This window comes from Natator depressus, chromosome 27 (assembly GCF_965152275.1).
Source record: "Natator depressus isolate rNatDep1 chromosome 27, rNatDep2.hap1, whole genome shotgun sequence".
NCBI classification, from domain to species: Eukaryota; Metazoa; Chordata; order Testudines; family Cheloniidae; genus Natator; species Natator depressus.
In genome coordinates this window covers 6,396,422-6,416,258 of record NC_134260.1, presented here as the reverse complement: position 1 = coordinate 6,416,258, position 19,837 = coordinate 6,396,422, and the positions used below count along the sequence as shown (strand labels likewise).

Below are 19,837 nucleotides of genomic sequence, written 5' to 3'. Positions count from 1 at the left end.
GAGATTTACTGAAGGGGAAAAAAAACAACCACCCACCAGATGAATAAAACATAGAAAATTGAGCGTGAAGAGAAGAGCCAGACACAGCATGGTGCATTGTCTGGTTTATTATTTCTGACACAGCACTACCAGCTAGAAGGTTGTCAGTCAGACACTGGCATTAGATGTGCAATATATTTCATGTTTGTTACAAAGCAGCCTTAGTGCGAGCTGTAGGAAAGCAGTGACAGATCAAGCAGCTAGCTTGGCACACATCTCGGCATGCCTGCTCAGGGGGCAGGTCAGCAGCCTGGAGAATGCTTTGTACTCATCGTAAGGTGGAGAAGTGCTGAGCAGCTGGGAGACCTGACCCACATGGAGCTGAGAACTGAGTCACTCAAGATAACCATCAGCTACAAAGCAGAGGAATTTGTTCAATGATTTAGAGTGCCAGACACCAAAGAAGCCTTCTGATTGGACAGCAGTAATGTCACACCCAGAGCGATAATGCCCCCTCCTCCCCCTGGAACATGATTAAAGCTCCCATTTTGCCTCTTCTAATTTCCATTTCATAATTGCACCGAGTGTCTCTAGGCTGTACCGCTCTGGGGGGAGTCAGTTCTCTTCTTGTGTGGCTGAAAGGTAGGAGGCCAAACACACCTGGGATGTGTAATCACCACCTTGCAGACATAAGGCTGCGGAGATGAAAGGGGCCTGGAGGAAGGAGAGGAAATGAGTAGCGTTTCTATGGCGCGCATTTGCATTCTGGCAGCTTTCCCCACGTACTGTACCCACAGTGAAACAAGCTGAACCTGTAAGGTGATCAGCACCCTCAAACTCCAGTCATTTAAATGGGAGCTGTGGGGTTCAGCCCTTCTTAGTGTCAGGCCCTAAGGTCTTATGAAGGGATGGGGCGGATGCACCACCGCTTTGCACCATGGGTCGTCACTGGACACCTGCACAGAGCGATTCCAAATGGGGGCAAAACCATGCGATATTTTAATATATCCCAACTGGAAGGGCAGAGGCTGCGGGAGAGGTGGGAAATAATCAAAAGAAACCAGTTTGGCAACTTAAGAGAGCTGTCTGGTTTGTGTGATGGGCAAAGGTTCCCACTGGCTACTGGGGCAGTTCTTGTTCCCTCTGCAGGAGGGGATTGCTCATCCCTCATCACAGGAAGAAAAACACAAGCCGCAGTGATAGACGCAATTCTGTACTTAGGGTTCTCAGTAAGCGACCCTGGGAAGGGAAGTGTGGGCGAGAGACTGGACCCAACCAGAGGTACAAGGCGGTGCAGAATCAGGCCCCATCCAGGCCTAGGATCTTAGGGTCTCGTACCCAGAGGTGCTGAGCACCCTCACATTCTTTTTTCCTTTTTTAAAAAACAAACCAACCAGTACGGACACCTGTGCAGAGTGCGCCCAGGGTGGTTGTTTTGTTATTAAAGAAACAGAAAAGCAGGGGGCGGGGGGAAGAGGAGAGATCTCTGCATACAAGTGTTGCCTTGGAGCACTGCAGTGCTGGCAGCCTCTCCAGCTCACCTGTCGTGAACGGATCGGAGGTGGCATTGGGTTTCTTCTTGCACACATAAGGCAGTGCGATGCTGCAGTCCCTGTTCTGCCAGCCCCCCGAGGACTCTGTCCGGATCACCCCACAGTTTTCTTCGCTGGGATTGTCAGGCTGGTCTACAAGCAGGAATTTGGGGGTGGGGGGCGAGAAGGGAGGAAGAACGGTAGGGAAAATACAAGCATTAGAGCCCATCCCCTGGATGAATACAGAGGAGTTCAAACAGAAACCATAGCAGAGAAGCATGGTCCATTCAGTGGACACTGCCAGATGCTTTTTAAAAAAAAAAAAAAAAAAAAAGGAGTAAAACCCTATCATACTGCTTTTGGAGCAATGCTATACAGCAGGGGAAATTTCTTTCTGACCCCTAAACTGGTAATCAGCTTATGCCTTGAAGCATAAGAGCCTGGGGCCTTTAAAACCTCAGCTAGTGTCCCGGCAGGTGCTATTCTTATTCAGGTAAATATGTAACCCTAAAACTTACTAGGGTCTGATTTTCTGAAGTCAGTATTGAAAATCCAGCCCCCTACACTACCTCCCCCAATAACATCCTTCCACAGGTTAAATACAGGCAGAGAAAAGGAAGGAGTGACTTTAAGATGTTGCCTTTAAAATTAATTGCATGTCCCCGAGGGCTTGTCTCATGGAATGCGGTAAACAGGAGCAGACAGCTGGCCTCTATTATACAGGACCATTCATTATTTTATATTCCACGGCAAGAAGTTACATCACGATGGAGTTTCGGCTGAGAGTCTGTATCAGTAATTTAGGGGTAAAGATCATTACAGGGATGCTGGAATTATCCTCAAACCAAGCCTTGTGAGCCCAGGAAATTCAGAGTTAAAGTTATGTTTCAGAGAAATCCAAACACGGTGAGATATGGAAATACACTTAGGGCACCCACGCTGCCTTTACTCTGCCCTGCCATGCAATAACCATAGCATTACAATTAAAGCATTTTGGTATTTGTGGTCCCAGATTAGATTAAATTAATTTTTAAGATATTAATTTTCTAGAATCTTTTCCCCCCCTTTATGGCACTCGGGGGAAATCCTGAGCCCACTGCACTCGATGGTAAAACTCCCACTGAAGTCAATGGAGCCAGGATTTCACCCCAGGAATATTGCAGTGTGAATGTTCACCTTCAGCATCAGGTTTCATGTGGCGTGGAGTTCCATGGAATCAGGGAGTCTCACCACAGCACATGGCCCACACTTCTCTGGTGTCAAGTGGCACCCAAATCCATGGCAGCTCCTGGCCCAGGCACGCAGCTCCCTGGCACCCAGCAGCCCTGAGACCTGGTCCCCTGCACGGCACCGATGTCTCCCGTTTCCTCTCAGTCCCCACGCATCACGTAGAGCAGAGAGAAGTGAGGTAATTCCACATACGGCAAAGTGCTGCTGGCACATATGTGCCAGCGAATGAGCCTGCCTATTAAATCCTGCGGCCGCCTGGCCCATCTCTCCTTCGCCTTCTGGGGCAGGATGCTGGGATTTGCACAATAACACAACAGAGGGTCTCTACACCCCTCCCTCCTCTGCCATGCTGCCCATGGACAGCATCTACACCTGCCTTTGTCTCCCTCCTGCTTTGAGTTCGCCAGGACCCCACCCCACTGCAGGATCCTGCTCCCCACCTGCATCACCCTTTAAATACCCCTCAGCCATACGTACCACTCTCCCAGTTGAGGTACTTCAGGGGCGAGTTGTCTGACCACTGCCAGCCCCCGTTCATATCCAGATCATTGAGCCCAATCCAGAGGGTGGAGCTGTAGCCCGTCAGCAGCCCTGGGACAGAGAGAGGATGATGGTGTCAGACACCTCCTGTTCTGGGAAGGCCTCACAAGTAAAGCAGCTCTAGACTAGCGGGCCCCCAGCATCAACTTCGACAAACATGGCTCCTTCCAGGCCCGGGTCCCTGGCACACAAGCTGCCACTGCACCCGGGGCCGCTTGCCCCTCTCGTCGGTGGGTAGAAGAGACGACAAAGACCACAGGCGCCAAAGAGACCGAGCTCCCCCGTCAGCCTGACGACCGTGTGGGTGAAACCTGTCCTCCTGCTACTACCCAGGCTGCCGATCCAGAACCTGTCCCTAAAAACATCACTCGCGCTTCTTCCCTGCTCAGAGCGCTGACGACGCCAACGGCCTCTTCCACGTAGCCACCCACACGCGTAGGCGATACAACAGCAACGGCCCACGCATTAACTGCACGGCTGCAGCCTGCCACGGCTGTGTGCGCATCGCCTCCCCCACACGGACTGCAGCAGGAGGGACACATGCACAGCTGCGGGCAGAAGCTGCTCAAAGGGTGTCAGTCACTCCGATAGGATAAAGGGGCATATCCCTAAATCCGGGCAGCAAGCTGCCATCTTGCTGGGTCACACAGACCCTCCAGGGAACCTGCCCGGCCTCACCTTGATGTGGTTGGCTAAACACCCATGCACCTCTCGAGGCCGCCACACACCTCGTTAAGCGAACAGGCGTACCCACCTTGGCAGGTTCTCCAGCTGCACAAACTGCTCTCTGTCAAGTTCCAGGCTACAGACGCGTCCTGCCACACCCACAGGTCTCTAAAGGGTCCCCCTTGTAAGGACCCACCCACTCACTCTCGGAAGGGGGTTAATATTGAGGTTAGTGAGCATGGGCGACAGGTAGCATAGGCAGGGGAAGGCCACATTCTGCCCCCAGATCCCCTCCTGCCTGCTTCCAGTTCCCTTTCTGCTCTTCTGTGGCCAAGAGGCTGGGGCAGGCAGGCAGGGGCTGGTGCACACAAGGCCCAGGACTGGGGGGGCTGGGGCCGGGGCCATGCCCTGCCTCCCAAATGTCTGGTGCTGGGACCGTGCTGTCCACCCGGCACGCTTGGTGTGCATGGGGGGGCAGTGGCCACGGGGTGTGTGCGCGCGCGCTCCGGGCTCTGGTGGGGGAGGGAGAGCGGAAGGGGCAGGGCAGGACCTCAGGCAGAGGGGCAAGGGCTAGCCTCCCCCAACAGTGCGTTTACCCGCTGCCCATGTTAGTGCGCTATGGAAGACTTCCGAGAAGAGCCCAGGGCAGCGCTAGCCAACAGCTCAATGGCAGGTTTATACAGCACCTTCCATTCATGTTTCCCAAAGCATCCGAGTCCAGCGCACCACTCCCACCCCGTTCTTAGAGCAACCATCGTGCTACGGCACATCCGCACGGCCAGCCCCTGCTCGGCCTGGGGGCACCACCCCACTCAGAGCAGTGAGAACCCAGAAAAACCTAGTCCAGCCCTGCAGACGAGCTGATTTGCCTTACAGCGTTTTGCAGCAAGCTGGAGGCTAACGAGCACAGTGACGCTATGGTGAGCGCACGAGGACGTGTTCCAGGAGAGGGTGCTGAAGCAGCTGTAGTGTCAAGAGGCCAGGGACATCACTGCTGAACGGCCCGGCAGCCAGCACAGAGGAGATCCCTACAGCTGCCCCTGTCCAGACAACCCTGGCAGTTGCTGGGGATGCCCTCGCTGCGGCGGAAGCAGCCTCTCCCTGCCGTGAAGCTCGCCTCAAAGGAGCGCTGGAGGCCAAGTGCTGGCACTAACTGATGCCTCCACATCCCCTGCCGAGGAGCCTGAACCAGGGCCCCCCCTTCCATTCACCCCTTCCTTCCCCGGGCCAGCCCCAGCACGGCAGTGCAGACTCACCGTTGATGTAGGTCTGCTCGTGGATCTCCGTGATGCTCAGCAGATTGGCTCCCTGCTGCTCGCAGCTGCTCCACGCCTCCCGCCAGGACAGGGTGGACTGGAAGTTGAACTGGTAGCAGCTGTTGGTCAGGTGATCCTTGTCCCAGAAGGTCTCGCAGTCGTTGCCTGTGGGGATTGATGGGAAGCGAGGCAGGGAGAGCCAGGGGTTAACTCTGATGTGTGCGCAGAGCTCTCTGGAGAGCTAGCAGCAGGCAGGCACATGCCTCTAACGACCTGAAGTGCAGCTCCCATTAGGCTTCCTTCTCATTACAGAGGCTGCAATTTTCTTTCAGGGACACCACAATGGCAGGCCATGCCCACTGCAGACCCAAAGGACTGGGGTGGCCTCTGGCTCTGGCCAGGTGCGAGACCATGGCAAATGCATGCAGCATAGCAGGCAGACAACTGGCCATTACTCCCTCCTCCGACCCAGGTTACACAACATGATTAACTGTGTCCCGCACTGGGCACCTTCCTCTGCCAAGTGTCCCTCTGACTGCCCTGGGACCAGTTGGGCTGAGGAAGGGTCGCAGAATCCAGCTGGGAATGAGCTAAACCAGGTGGTGCCTCACCAATCCGCACCCTGCCCAGCACAGCGTCTGGATCTCTCCACTCGTGCTGCTCTTGGAGGAGATGCCGAGAACTGTCGACAAAGGCCGAAGGGGCCAGGGGCTAACAGTGGGAGGGCTGAAGCTGTGAAAGTTCAGGAGAAAGGGCTGGGAATACACCAGAGTCTCAGAGCCCAATGGCAAAGCACCCTCCCGCCCTGAATTAAACGCCAGGCCACACTGCCGGAGGATAAGGGGTGCGGTGGTGTTGTTCCCTTCACCTCGGCTGTGGTAGAACCTCCTCTCCAGTAAGCACAGTCGAGCTCCTTCCCTTCATCGCCAGCACGGAGCCCCCACCTGATGCCAGGCTTGTATCCCCCACAGAGCTGCATCCCTCACCCCCTTACCAGTGCCAGGCTGGTATCCCTGACGCAACCCTCCGCTCTGCAATGCCAGGCTGGCATCACCCAAAGAGCAACCTGCACTTGGTGCCAGGCCAGTTATTGACGATCATAGCCTCACCCCCTTGTTGCTAAGCTTCTGGACAGGCCAATCGCCACTCACTCTTAATGGGACAGAAGCCCCATCGTTCATCTTTGCCATAATCCTGCGTGGTGGCGCACCACAGATGCCCATCCTCCCGGCCTGTGCTGGTGCAATCATGGAACCACTGGTTGTCGTACTTGAAGGGGATGGTGCAGGGCTTCCCATGGGAATTGCCTTGGATGGTGTAAATTTCTGCAGAGAGAAAGAGTGAGAAAATCCTCCCCGTAACTCGGCCTCCCTTCCTGGGGGATAGAGGGTTGCCAAGGAAAAATGCAATGCAGGGTACAGCACTGTACTCCGGCTCAGCCCCTTCTACCCATGGAAGTTCTACAGTATGGACTCTACCAGCCCTAGATTTATTATGCTCCAGCCCCCCCGCCACCACCCCAGCCCCAGAACTTCATTTGTTTGAGCTTTCGGAACCCTTGCGGCCCAACTCTCCACTGCTCTGCGCCTGGTGGAGTCACCACAGCAGTGCAAAGCTACTGCTGATTCACACCCACTCCACACTGGCATAAAGAATGACCCAAGATGAAGGGCAGTGGAGAATCGGGCCCTTAGACTGTGTCGACACTAGCATTTTTGTCGGTAAAACTTGTCAGTCAGGGGTGTGAAAAAACACACCCCTGACCAACATAAAGTACACCGGGAGACCTTCCAGTGGTGCAGCTGTGCCGCTGTAAGGTCGTTAGTGTAGATATAGCCTTAGAAGCTGGGGTTTAATTAGGTTTTCACTGCAGGCTTTGATTTGTTTCCAAGGGTCTCAGCAGGACGGTGCTTTAAACAACATCGTCATCATCCTGTTTGCTGTTGCTTTGAGATCCTAGGAAGAAAAGATGGAAAGTTCTACGGACCATTCAGCTGCTTGTATTTCAACTCCCCTGCAGCCTTGGTACAGACTGTTCATTCGTATAGTGCACAGCTCCCTGGGAGACAATCATGCCTGTAAGTATAGATGTTTACTATATTTATGGGAGGAAAGAAAAATGATTTTAAAAACCCTTATACAGTCTTCCCCCTGGGGATTTCCCAGGCAGCCAGGCTCCTAGGCCCCTATCCTGTAATGGGACAGACCCTTGTGGAGTTGATTCAAGCCGACAGAATTGCGCAAGGGGTGTGCGCTAAGGGCCCAATCCAATTCCCATTTATGCTGGCTACAAGACAGACTCGATGCAGGATATACAGCACCTAGCACAATGGGGTCCTACTCCACGACTGGGGCTCCTAGGGGCTACCACAATACAAATACATAATCCCCATAATAAATCATAATCCTCCCTTTTGGCCCTAAAAATCTAGGAAGTCAATGAGAGTCTCTCCACTGACTTCAATGTGAAGTGGATCAGGCCCTAGCAGATATGGATGCAGGATCGGGGCCTTGTGCTCTAAGCTGTTTGGGGCAAGGGCTGTTTTCCTTAACTTCGATTAACAAATAAATGATGATGATGATGATGATGGATGATGATGATGATAAGGCTGAAGACCTAATTTCAAAGAGTAATAATGGGCACATGGCTGAATTCTTGCTGACTCTTCCATGCGCTTGTACAGCGCCGAGCACAACAGAACCCTGATCTCAGTAGGAGCCTCTGGGCTCTACTATGATCATAGAACAATAAGGAAACAACCAGAGATCATGGGGACAATGTAGAACCACAGACCCCTCCCCAGGCTTTACCAGAATAGGGGCTGGAGCACAAATCTTCATGGGTGGTATAGACACTCCACTGCCCACCGCGTGCCTGATCTCCTCTCTCGGCAGGTGCCAGGGAGAGGTTCCCTGCCTTGGCGTTCAGATACTGAGAGAGATGCTCCCCTAAGCTCCGGCAGCTCCACCTCATGTTGACGGACTCGCGGTCGCACTCGTAGGTGGCCAGTGACTGCACCGCCGCGGTGGAGTTGATGCCCTGCCAAGAGACCCCGAGGCACTGCATGGTCCCGAGGTTGAAGAGTCGGTTCCGGGAGACCCATTTCCACCGCTGGGCTGGGGCGCTGACGTTGCAGGCTTTGGAGACCTTCACCAGGGTGTCCTTGGTCTCCAAGCAGCCCTGCAGCCTGCTGTTGTAGATCAGAAACACCTTGGAATCTGGAAGACAAAGAGAATAAAGCCAGTGAGAAAGGATTAGGCCCTGATGTGAATATGAGCAGCCTCTGCTGTGACACCAGCCTGGACAACAATCACCAGGGCCGATCAATTCCCCTGCTGCGTTGTACAGCACCTAACACAGTAGGGCCCTGCTCTCAGCACGACCTCTGGGAGATACTGTAACACACACCATAACAACAGCTGGACTGTGGGTCTGCTCTGGTACGGAAGTTCCTGGAGTCATAACAGATCACACTGCTTTTCAGGACGCTCTCGGCTTGTGGTGACGGTTGTTTATTCCTTAGCCTCTGCCTCCTAACAGGATAACGAGGAGGAGTATTTTTCCACTGATTGGCATGGAAGGGTCTCCAAGTGCTTGAAAAACAATAATTAAGCTTCACAGGATGTCAGCAGGTGAGTTTTAGGTATTAGTAAAGATACAAAGATCCTGGCAAAAAGGAATTTCTTCAACAGAGAAACTAAAGTGCCATTAAAACCTGAGCTTGCACTGATTGTTCTCAGTTCACTAACTGGCCCCAACAATTCAACTGGCCTGTTAAAAGAATGCTAGGTTGCCTTCTAACAATGGATTTTAAACTTGCTCTTCACCACTGGAAGTACAGCCCAGGTCTATGGCTCAGCCAGAGGATGTCTTCTTTAGCCAGTACGTTCAAAGCTGAAAAAATATAGCTATGCAGGGAAACACAATGGTGTTCATCACTTTTATGCACATCTGGGGCCTTGTTTAAAAAAAATATTGGAACACACACACAGTACTTTGGGGAAGGTCTCACACCACGTGACTCGCGAGTTCGACCTTCCTGATGGAAAACACTTTCAGAAAGCAGAGCAAACAACTCATGCTATGCGGTGTTAGTTTTTCTTCTCTTTTCCTCATTGTTTAGGTCACGTTTGAGCTTTGATCTCTTTATGCCTTGTTTGTGTGTCTACGTTGTACATTTTTCACTACGCTTCAGTGATTTTCAAGGGGGCCGAAGGACGTAGGGACTCGATTCAATGGGAATGGAGTGCCTAATCCCAACCTAAATGGTTTTGATCATTTGACCATTGGGGAAATACAGAGAAGTAAAGTGAGTTGCTCAAGACCACACACGCTACAAGTAAATCTATACGGCACCTACAGGATGCGATCGCAGCTTGTGTAGACGTACACCAGAGCTAGCCTGGGTATCGCAGCAGTATGGGCTTGAGCGCAGACTACTGCCTGAGTAATTATCCAGGGCTCCTGGCAGATACGTACAGCCTAACAACCTGTAACAAAACTTCAAATACAGCCGCAATCACACCCCATATCAGACATCCCTAAAGCCAGCGGCTGAGCTAGGAAGAGAACCAAGGAATACCGACCCTGCAGAAGCATCACTCTCTTAACATAAGTGACACTTTCAGATAGTTGTGGCTTGAAACATGACCGGCCTTAGAACTCTCAGATCTAACTGAAACAAAAACTTTGTTTAGTCATCGCTAAGGCTACATTAGAATACAGCCTACCCACCCAAAACCTTGAAAGCAAGGAAATTAACTCCGGGACAAGCCTTCTGCATTCCCTGCCACTTTCCTATTGGCTACAACACCGTCAACAACACGACAACCCTCCACAAGGCTTTCACTTCCACCTCCAACAGATACTAGACAGCGCTATTTACTGCGTCTGCACTGAACTGTCACTCTACTGGCAACTTCAGACTCCTGTATATCCACAGGCCAGAGTGCCCTGGAAGGTAATCTGCCTAAAAAAAATCTGCTTGTGTTAGACTTCAGCTTTCCAGAACTGTGTGAGAATCAGTGAAAACATGTGTTTCTCACCAGCTGATGTGTTATGGCACCACTGCTCATGCAGGTGCTCCCCCCCACCCCAGTTATAAAGGGGAAAGCGCCATGCTGATATTGTATTAATCTGCATGTGAGGAGCAACATGCGGTATCGAGTGCAGAGTGGGGCATTTCAAATGTCTTGCAAAAGGGGCCAAAAAAACCCAAGACTTGCCAGTAAAAATTTCAAAGAGGGGTGATTTTGAAACTCTTTGTTCTGTTTTTATCAACTTATTTTTCATCATGAAAAAATAAATCCTACTTAAAGTTTACACTCTATGGTTAGGGTTTTCGGGAGAGGGTTTATCATCATTTTTATAAGATTTTTACAATAATAATAAAATGTCTTTAAACGTCTATTAAACTGAAATTTCCACTCCAAATTAACTATGCTGTTGCAACCAGTGCTCCAGCATAATGAAGTTGCAAACAGCTCACAGAATTTAAATAACTTTGTTTTAAACTGACTTGCTATTGCAAAAATTTTTTAAAATTGCTTCTGTTTTTGTAGGACTTAGATATAAATAATACTTTATGTTCCTCAAGCCGGCTCTGAAACAAACGTTATCTAACAGTCCAACTCCCAAGTAGAGGTAACACCATGAATGATATTAAAGTAAGGTCATGTCTACTGTGACAGGGCAAGGCCAGATGGCTATAGAAAAGTAGTGGGAGATAGGTTTCAGACTAACAGCCGTGTTAGTCTGTATTTGCAAAAAGAAAAGGAGTACTTGTGGCACCTTAGAGACTAACCAATTTATTTGAGCATGAGCTTTCGTGAGCTACAGCTCACGCTCAAATAAATTGGTTAGTCTCTAAGGTGCCACAAGTACTCCTTTTCTTTTAGTGGGAGATAGATATAGCTCCAGGCTAAACAAATCCCTGGTACCAGGTTAAGTGAAATGGAAGCTGCTCCAGCTCAATTAAGACACCTGGGGCCAATTAAGAACTTTCCAGAAGGCAGGGAGAATGCTAGGTTGATTGGGACACCTGAAGCCAATCAGGGGCTGGCTGAAACTAGTTAAAAGCCTCCCAGTCAGTCAGGTGGGTGTGCATGTCAGGAGCTGTGGGAGGAAGTTGCGTTGTTGGAGAGGCTGAGTAGTACGCACCATATCTGGCACAAGGAAGGAGGCCCTGAAGTAAGGGTAAAGTGGAGCTTGAGGAAGTGACGGCTGCTGTGGGGGAAGTAGCCCAGGGAATTGTACAGGTCATGTTTCTAAAAGGTCCGCTACCATAGTTGATACTATTAGGGTCCCTGGGCTGGAGCCCGGAGTAGAGGGTGGGCCCGGGCTCCCCCCCAACCTTTGCCCCCTGATTAATCACTGAGACTGGGAGACAACAAAGACTGTGCAAGGAAGGATAACTTCTCCTCACCTCCCTTGCTGGCTTATGATGAAAATGGCTCAGTAGACTGTGACCCTTGTCTCTAGAGAAAGAAGGGTTACGTGGAGGGTCACAGTGAGCCTCTGAGGCTAGCGAAATCCGCCAGGAAACGTGGGACCCACGGAGGCAAGGACAGAGCTTTGTCACACTACACTGAGCTGTCGTGTGGATTAGAAGGGTGTGAATGGCAGAGCACACCAAAGAGCTGCACCATAACTGCAATGTGCGGACACTGCTGGTGCAAACTAAAAGCATCATTCACACAGTGCAGGTCAGAATGAAACTCTTTGATGGGTGCTGCAAACCAGACCCCCGTAATCTACACTGCAGCACAGTCTAGATAAGCCCAAAGAAACAAAACCAAATAAAGTGTTAATTTCAAGCTCCCATTGTGGGGGTGAATAAAAGAAAAATCAATGTTTGCTAAGTTGAAAGGGATACAAATTTGAAGAGAAAGAAGGATGGGCTTCTTTCTCTCAGAGAAGTTTCAAATATGATGGAGACTGAAAAAATAATCAATAACTAAGGCTAAGATTTAATCATGGGTATTTTTAGCAAAAGTCATGGACAGGTCACAGGGAAAAAAAACACAAAATCACGGCCAGTGACCCATCCATGACTTATACCATAAATACCCATGACAATCTTGGGGGGCAGGGGTGGAGCTCTGTGGGGGGAGGGAGCCAGCAGCACCAGAGGTGTGGGGGGGAACCCCGAGGGGCCTGCTGCTGCTCCTCCAGCCATGGTGGTGGGGGGGAAGCCCCAGGGGACCTGCTGTCACTCCCCCGGGGGGTGGAGGGAGGGAAGCCCCAGGCGACCAGCTGCTGCAGAAGTCACAGAGGTCAAAGGAAGTCATGGAATCTGTGACTTCTGCAACAAACATGGAGCCTTATCAATAACCCATAATTTTCAAAGTCGATTGCTTAAAGTCAGGCACCCAGTGCCAGATTCAGGCATCAAATAAGCATTCTGATTTTTAAGATGCTCGCTATGACGCTGGCAGACCAGGTGCCTGCTCATGCCAAGGTCTCTGGGGCCTCGCGGAATATTGACAAATGCATAGCTGGAAACCAGTCTAGCTCACCTGCGTGTTAGTACTGTTAAAACAGATGTTCGTGTTTAGACTTGATGAAACGCTTGTAGGCTGCTGAATGTATTGATCTCGCTTATGACACCTGTAGCCCGTGGTATAAAATTATACTGAGGGTTTGCAGTGTGAACCTCTGTAACTATGTAACACACCAAACAGGAAAGAAGCACTAATTAATGTAGAGTGCGGGGCCTGCCCACAAGAAAGCCCACTGAAACTAAATGAGCCATTGTGAAAATCAAAAGACAAAGACTTTGTTGATTGTGTTTCCCCCATATGAAGAGGAGACCAGTGCAAACATTTGTCCCTTCAGCTTGGACTCAGGGGGAAGGAAATAAAAATCCCTGACCAGAAGGACCTGTAACACTACACTGCTTGGAATTTGGAGAGGGCAATATTTCTAAGCATAAGCAAGGGATCCCCAAGCTCCTTAGCTTGGGCTAGCTATAGAGGACATAGAAAACTTGCATATCGCAGCAGTTTCTATTACCTTTTGGGACCTAAGGCTGTATCTCATTTGTGTGCATATGTTCATCTGCTTTAACCCTGTAAATAACTCATTTCTTTTTCTTAGTTAATAATTCTTTAGTTGGTTTATTATCTGATTGGCTACAAGTGTCTTAAGTGTCAGGTCTAAGGTGCAACTGATCTGGGGTAAGGACTGGTCATTTGGGACTGGGAGTAACCTGAGTATTGCTGTGGTTTTTGGTGTAAGAGACCATCTATCACAAAGGCAAGTTTGCCCGGGTACAGGGCGGATTTGATTTACATCAAATTGACTTGAATCACAATTTAAATCATGATTTAAACCACTAGTCAGGAAGACTCGATTTAATCACTGTTTTCTACATAAAAGTGCATTCTTGTTGGTTGTTATAACCTTAAGACATATTCTTCACAACTCAGAGATAGATGTAGGTTTCATTTTTAGAAGGTACACACTATACATTTTTAAACAGTGATTTATTCTGAAAACTTCTCAGATTAGTTTTACAGAAAATGAATGAGTGTTTGGTTATTCCTCTTACCAAAGGTAATTGAAGCAGATATTTATGAAGTCATTGAGAGGTGAACTATCTCCAGTTCAATAGGTTAACCATTAATATTTGGAGGATTTTCTTGCCATGCTGTATTAGGAGGAGAACATCACCAGACAGACATTTAAATTGTTTTATTTAACTAAAACAACAACAATGTTAAGTATTCTGGATTTTTTTCTTCAACAGCAAACATATAATATTTTAACAAAACAAGCATATGTCCTTGCTTCTCACATTTATCTCCAGACCTCTTCTCCTTGTCCAGATCTATTCCACCCCCAACAATCTTCTATTCTCTGAACTTTTTGAAACTTTGCACTTTTACAGAGAGATAAGGGATTGACTCTGTGTACACAAATTTGCAGAGGGACAATAGGGTTGAGGTCTGTTATTTCTCACCTCTATATATTATTTATTTATTTTAAAACATTTTTGCTGTTAACAAGCATGTTACCTCTGGAGACACAAATCCACAGTTTGAGAATTGCAAAACTAAGCATCTCTGATGGTATCTTCTAGACTGAGCACTGAGTCCCATTGGGTAGATAGAAAGATTAAGCTAAATAATCTATACAGAAGCCTGTGGAACCCCATAAAATTGGGTCCCTAATCCATGAACTATTGGAACTCATTTACAAAACTTTTCTTAAACATTATATGAATATATTGTCTCATACTACAGAATTAGAATTTATAATCCTTATTCCATGATGAGATATCTTTGAGCTATAATGTATCTTAATTAAAACTACTTTTAGATAAGTTTTTTCTTGAAAAAAAAGCATTTTATAAAAAAAATCCAAATTAAAAAAATCTAATTTTTTTGATTTTTTTAAAAAAAATCATTGATTTTTATCCACCCTGCCTGGGTGGCAGGATAGACTGGAGTACCCAAGGGGACTGTCTGCGACTGTATGGTTAGGCTGCGATAGGGCTTGAGTTCACACTTGTTATTTGGTTGGTGAAATCTAAGGACAGAACTTGCAACCAATTTGAGGTTTGTGACCTGCTTCTTGACAGAGTGCCCTGAGGTTGGCCGTCACGCTCATGAGCTACCCCAGACACTCCGCATCCACAACCCTGCTGACAATCAGTGGGAGTCATAGAAGCCCCAGTGGAGATCAGGTTATTTTTAATCTAGGGGGCCTAAAAAAAGACAGATCTAGGTGCTGCATTTTAGGCAGCCAAGTTGGAAAACGTTGGCCCCGAGCTATAGAAACATACTCGCTGGTGTCACTTTAAGCTGCTGCCGTTCTACATTTTTCAGGCAAGTCTGCAAACAAGACCCGGGGTCTATTTGTCCAACATAAAGGCAAACTGTCCCTGCTCTGAATTGCATGAGGCCTGTTGGTGATGCCAAGCTCCTCCCAAAGACACCCACAACACCCCCTATGCAATTCTGTAGTCACAAGCCCTGCCGTCTCAGCACCTCCACACCCAGACATGAATGCCTGAGTCCCTGGAGCCCTCAAACAGAAGAGGAAAAATATCCAAACACTGCTGATAAAGACGCCCTGAAGCTCTCACCTACAAAACTAAATCCATGAAGAGTTGAACAGGGCCTGAAACAGACAGTGACCTGAGCATGAACTTCGTGGAAATGCTCTCTGCAGGAAGTCCAGCGGGTCGACATACCAGATTCACTGGAGCACAAATTCATACCAGCGCTGCTCCTCGGCAGGGAACTCAGAGGGGACAGAGGCAGCATCACTAAACCTCTCCCGGCAGAGAACATGCCCTTTTTCCAGGGATGACGAAGGAGCAGGAAAGGTGGGTGTCAGGTGACTGCGGCGAATGAGCAACATATTGCAACACTGCAAAACATTTCCACCAGATCCCTCTTTACGAGGCCTGTTACCGTACATCGGTGTTGGACACTGGGGTTTTGTTGTTACAGGGGCTCTTCTGGGGATGGGTCAGACGTTTCTGAGCGCCAACAGAATACATAAAAAAAGTCTTTAAGCAGAACCGTGCAGCCTTTGCGCACAAAGCAGTAACCTCAAGCAGTCCTGCAGTCGGAACGTCTGACATCAGAGTGCATTCAGTACCAGTAGTTCTATAGGAGCACGGCAGCACCAGTTCCATGATGGTGCTGCAGGACCTAAACCCAAATTAGCAGCACCATATACACGACTTCTGCAGGATGAGGACTCTGTTGGCAATAGGCAATTACAGCATCTTTATGCGAAGCGCACTATACTGGACCGTAGTATGGAAATCCCAGCATCTTTGTATGGAACCGCACTGTCATGCTGCCAACAGATTTGCTGTTGTTGCTAGCACCTTACTGGCAGTCAATGGCAGGGCATGGTATCAGGACCTGATTGGCTGCTTGTGGTAAGATACCCTTGAAAACTGTCCCAAAAACTTAATAGTCAAGGGTGAAAATATACTAGTCAGCACTGAGAAATGTGGATTATTAATCACATTTATTACGATAGCATCTAAGGACCAACCAAGAACAGGGCCCCGTTGTTCTAGGCGCTGTACACACACCCTAGGGTACAGGTCCTCCCCTGAAAGGTATTTATACAAATGCTTGTGGCAGCTGTGCCTTGCTGACCTTGCCTGTTGTGGACCAAGCACTCTGCTGGCTGCGAATGGCCGGGAGGGAGTGAGGGGAACATGGGAAGGAAGCAGAATCTCAGTGGCTGGGGGAGGCCGGAGAGGTGAGGAGGAAAGATGCTGTTGCTGGGGAAGGCTGTGTGGTAGAAAGAGAACAAGGGCTTCTAGGTCAGATTTACAAAGCTTTAAGAGAGGTGATGTGATCCCACGGGCAGAGCGCCAGACTGGGACTCTGGAGACGTGGGTTTTATTCCTGGCACTGACCTGATGTGCGACCTTGGATGAGTCCCTGCCCCCCTCAGTGCCTCTGTTTCCTCTCCGAACCTCGTCTCTCTGGCCTATTAGACTGTAAGCACTTTGGGGCAGGGACCGTCTCTTATGTTATGTATGTCCAGCACTAAGCACAATTGGGCCTCTGTATCAGTTGGGAGGGGGAGTGTCTCTAGGCATTACTATATTAACAACAAATGGGCAGATTTAGACCAACATATTAGTGGGGCTGGTGCTTTGCAGCCATATTAGTACCACCTCCCATTCTAGGAGGGAAGCTAAAACTGCCTGACTGCCTTGTCCGAAAGCTTCTCTCTCCCCTCAACTGAAGCAGGTCCAGTGAAAGACACGGCATCATCCCCGCTTGTCTCTCTAAAGCCTTCTCCGACCACTGCAGAAAGAGAAACCTCTTTTGGAAAATGACTGAACTGAACTTCACACAGCTTAAGCATCACAGCCCTGTTACAACACTGCAAAGCTGCGTCAGCACAGCCCCTCCAGGGCACTGTGTGGAATTACAGGACAAAGGCAGCTTTAGCCCACGAGTCTGACACGCCTTAATCTGGAAGTGCACTGTGGGGAGCATCCTCCAATTGCTGTGACAGATCACATTCAGTTGCATCTATGAGAACATCCAGTCATCCAGATGTTTGCACCTGCGGTTAACTGAAATGAGCATACAGTCGTCCATATGAAGGCACCTGTCTGGACTTTTGTACAAACAGCTGGTTCTTTAAATAGCTGGTTGATCGACGCGTTCCACCTCCACTAAATGCAGGGGCGAAGATCTGGCGGATGACACCTCCACGGCTTGGCATGTCTCACACACGTTTTGTCCATGGTAATATTTAGCACTTATACGGCACTCTTTGAATCCTAGAATCTCAGGGTCGGAAGGGACCTCAAGAGATCATCTAGTCCAACCCCCTGCTCAAAGCAGGACCAATCCACAACTTTGTTCTCAAAGCACTTTACAAACTTTAATTAACATCGCCTAGGGATAGGTGAGCATTATTATCCCTTCAAACAGATAGGGAAATTGAGGCTGAGAGGTTACGTGACTTGCGTTTCCATCTTTGGGCCCAGTCAGCAACGCACTCTAAACCCTGGACTAGATCTCAGGACACCCAGGTTCTATTCCTGGCTCTGCCAATGGCTGACCTTGGGCAAGTCACGGCACGGCTCTGTGCCTCGGTTTCCCCCTCTGCAAAATAACGATATTGTTTTCAAACCCAACACTTACACTCGGGTCCTGTCAGATCCACGTTGGGTTGCAAGGTTCTGTCAGGGGTGCCTCACTGGTACAATATACCAGTACAGATACCCTGGCAAAGCACTACTCGTATGGTCACAGCCTAGGGCTAAAATTTTCAAGAGTACCTAAGGCCCAGATTTTTAAGGCTATTGCTCTGCTCAGTAAGGCATTTTAAGGCATTGCTCTGCTCAGTATTGCAAGGCCTATGTGACTCAGGCCATGTCTACACACGTAACGCTTTGCTGGCGTAGCTGAACTAGTACACCCTACTGACAAAGCACTCCTAACGTGGACCAGGTTACACTTGCAAAGCTGGGCGTCTGGTGGTACGGTAAAACCATCGCCCTTGAGTTATACCGGTAGAAGCACAACTGTGCTAGTCTAGCTGTGTCTACGCTAGCGGCTTCTGACGGCACAGTCTGTCGGCCACGGATTCCCCCTGAAAGAGCTGTGCCGGCAGAAGTCTCTTGAGTACACGCTGCCTTAGCTGGCTAAGTTCCATTTCCAGAAGTGAATTAAGCCCGTAGAAGCCCAAGTTCCACCAACTTACAGTGACACTCAGGCTCCTAAAGCACTTTCAAAAATGGGACTTAAGTTGTAAATCATGTAAGTCCATTTTACCAGAGGTGACCTTTTCCTCAGGCGATGATTTAATTAGATTCTCTTTTGGGCTTGGGGCACTCAAAGAAATGTGATTAACATTTCCTTGCCAGGTCTTTTAAGGTACCTGCCACTGTAGTCTCTAGACACTAAGTAATTAAAAGACCCAAATCGTGTCCCAAAGGGGCACACACTTTATCCTCCATTCATTAATTACAACCTTATTACTTATGAATAGCCGGTAACATTCACTTATCAGGAGCCATATTTCGCAAGAGGAATAGCTATTCACACTACCATTTTAAGCTCCTCTCGATGCCTCCCTTCTCATACCAACAAGGCACAAGGTGGAGTTTTGGATCCAAGAGCTCCTCTAGACACAGCTGGGCTGCCTGCAAGGGCAGCAGCTTTCCCCACTGATGGAGGCAAACCAAATCTGTCTGCAATGGGGAGCAGCACACCATCTCTTCCAGCAGTAGATAACTCTGCCTCATACTACTGATGTCCACAATGAGATCACTACAGCCCAATCTAGCACCATCTTGTCCAAGACAGGACTGATGGGATGACATTTTGGACAGCAATGCCTGTGACTGGGCCTCCTGGGTCCTACCACCCCACAAAGAAATAAGAATAAGACTAGACGCTGCTGATAGTTGGAGTTGGCCAGAACCACAAGGATCTCGGACTGCATCCACCAAGCTAACAAGTAACTCATGGATTTATTACAACGGAGTTCTAGGCTGCACAGATACAACAAAGCAATCTTATAGGGCAGGGTTTCACCACGACCCCCTTCCAACAACAAAAATTAATCACACGATCCCAAGAGGGGGGACCGAAGCCTGAGCCCAGCTGCCCTGGGTGGCTGGGCCAAAACCCGAGCCCCACCGTTCTGGCGGGGAAAGAGGGGGAAAAGCCAAAAGTCTTCAGCCCCAGGCAGGGGGCCTGTAACCTGAGCCCTGCCACCAAGGGCTTAAGCCCTTGGGCTTTGGCTTCAGCCCTGGGTGGTGAAGCTCGGGCTTCAGCTTTGGTCCCAGGTAGTGGGGCTCAGGCTTTGGCCCTGGGCGCCAGCAAGTATGAGCCAGCCCTGGTGACTCCATTAAAATAGGGTCCCGACCCACTTTGGGGTCCCAACCCATGTTTGAGAACCACTGTTATGGGGGGATAGTCAGTGGACCATAGTCATTCCTAAGACAGCTGCACTGATATCTATGCAGGTTCACCAAGGACAAATTTGGGGCATTGTTTCTACCCGTTTTACCCAGGGAATAACCTATTAAACCCCATGTGTTCGGCTAATGGAATAACCAATTAAACTCCATGTGTTCGGCTGATGGAATCACACTTTTAAACTTTCTGAATGAGTTTTACTGCTCA

General features: G+C 49.2%; 1 protein-coding gene across 1 annotated transcript in view; it reads right to left on the bottom strand.

Moving 5' to 3' along the window:
* Positions 1-19,837, bottom strand: part of MRC2 (mannose receptor C-type 2) — a 96,483-nt gene that overhangs the window by 51,279 nt on the left and 25,367 nt on the right. The window contains exons 2-6 of the mRNA XM_074940687.1: positions 8,015-8,422; positions 6,355-6,528; positions 5,204-5,368; positions 3,219-3,332; positions 1,521-1,664 (exon numbers count right to left, since the gene is read on the bottom strand). Coding sequence (XP_074796788.1) covers positions 1,521-1,664; positions 3,219-3,332; positions 5,204-5,368; positions 6,355-6,528; positions 8,015-8,422 — 1,005 coding nt within the window. The remainder of the gene's footprint in view (positions 1-1,520; positions 1,665-3,218; positions 3,333-5,203; positions 5,369-6,354; positions 6,529-8,014; positions 8,423-19,837) is intronic.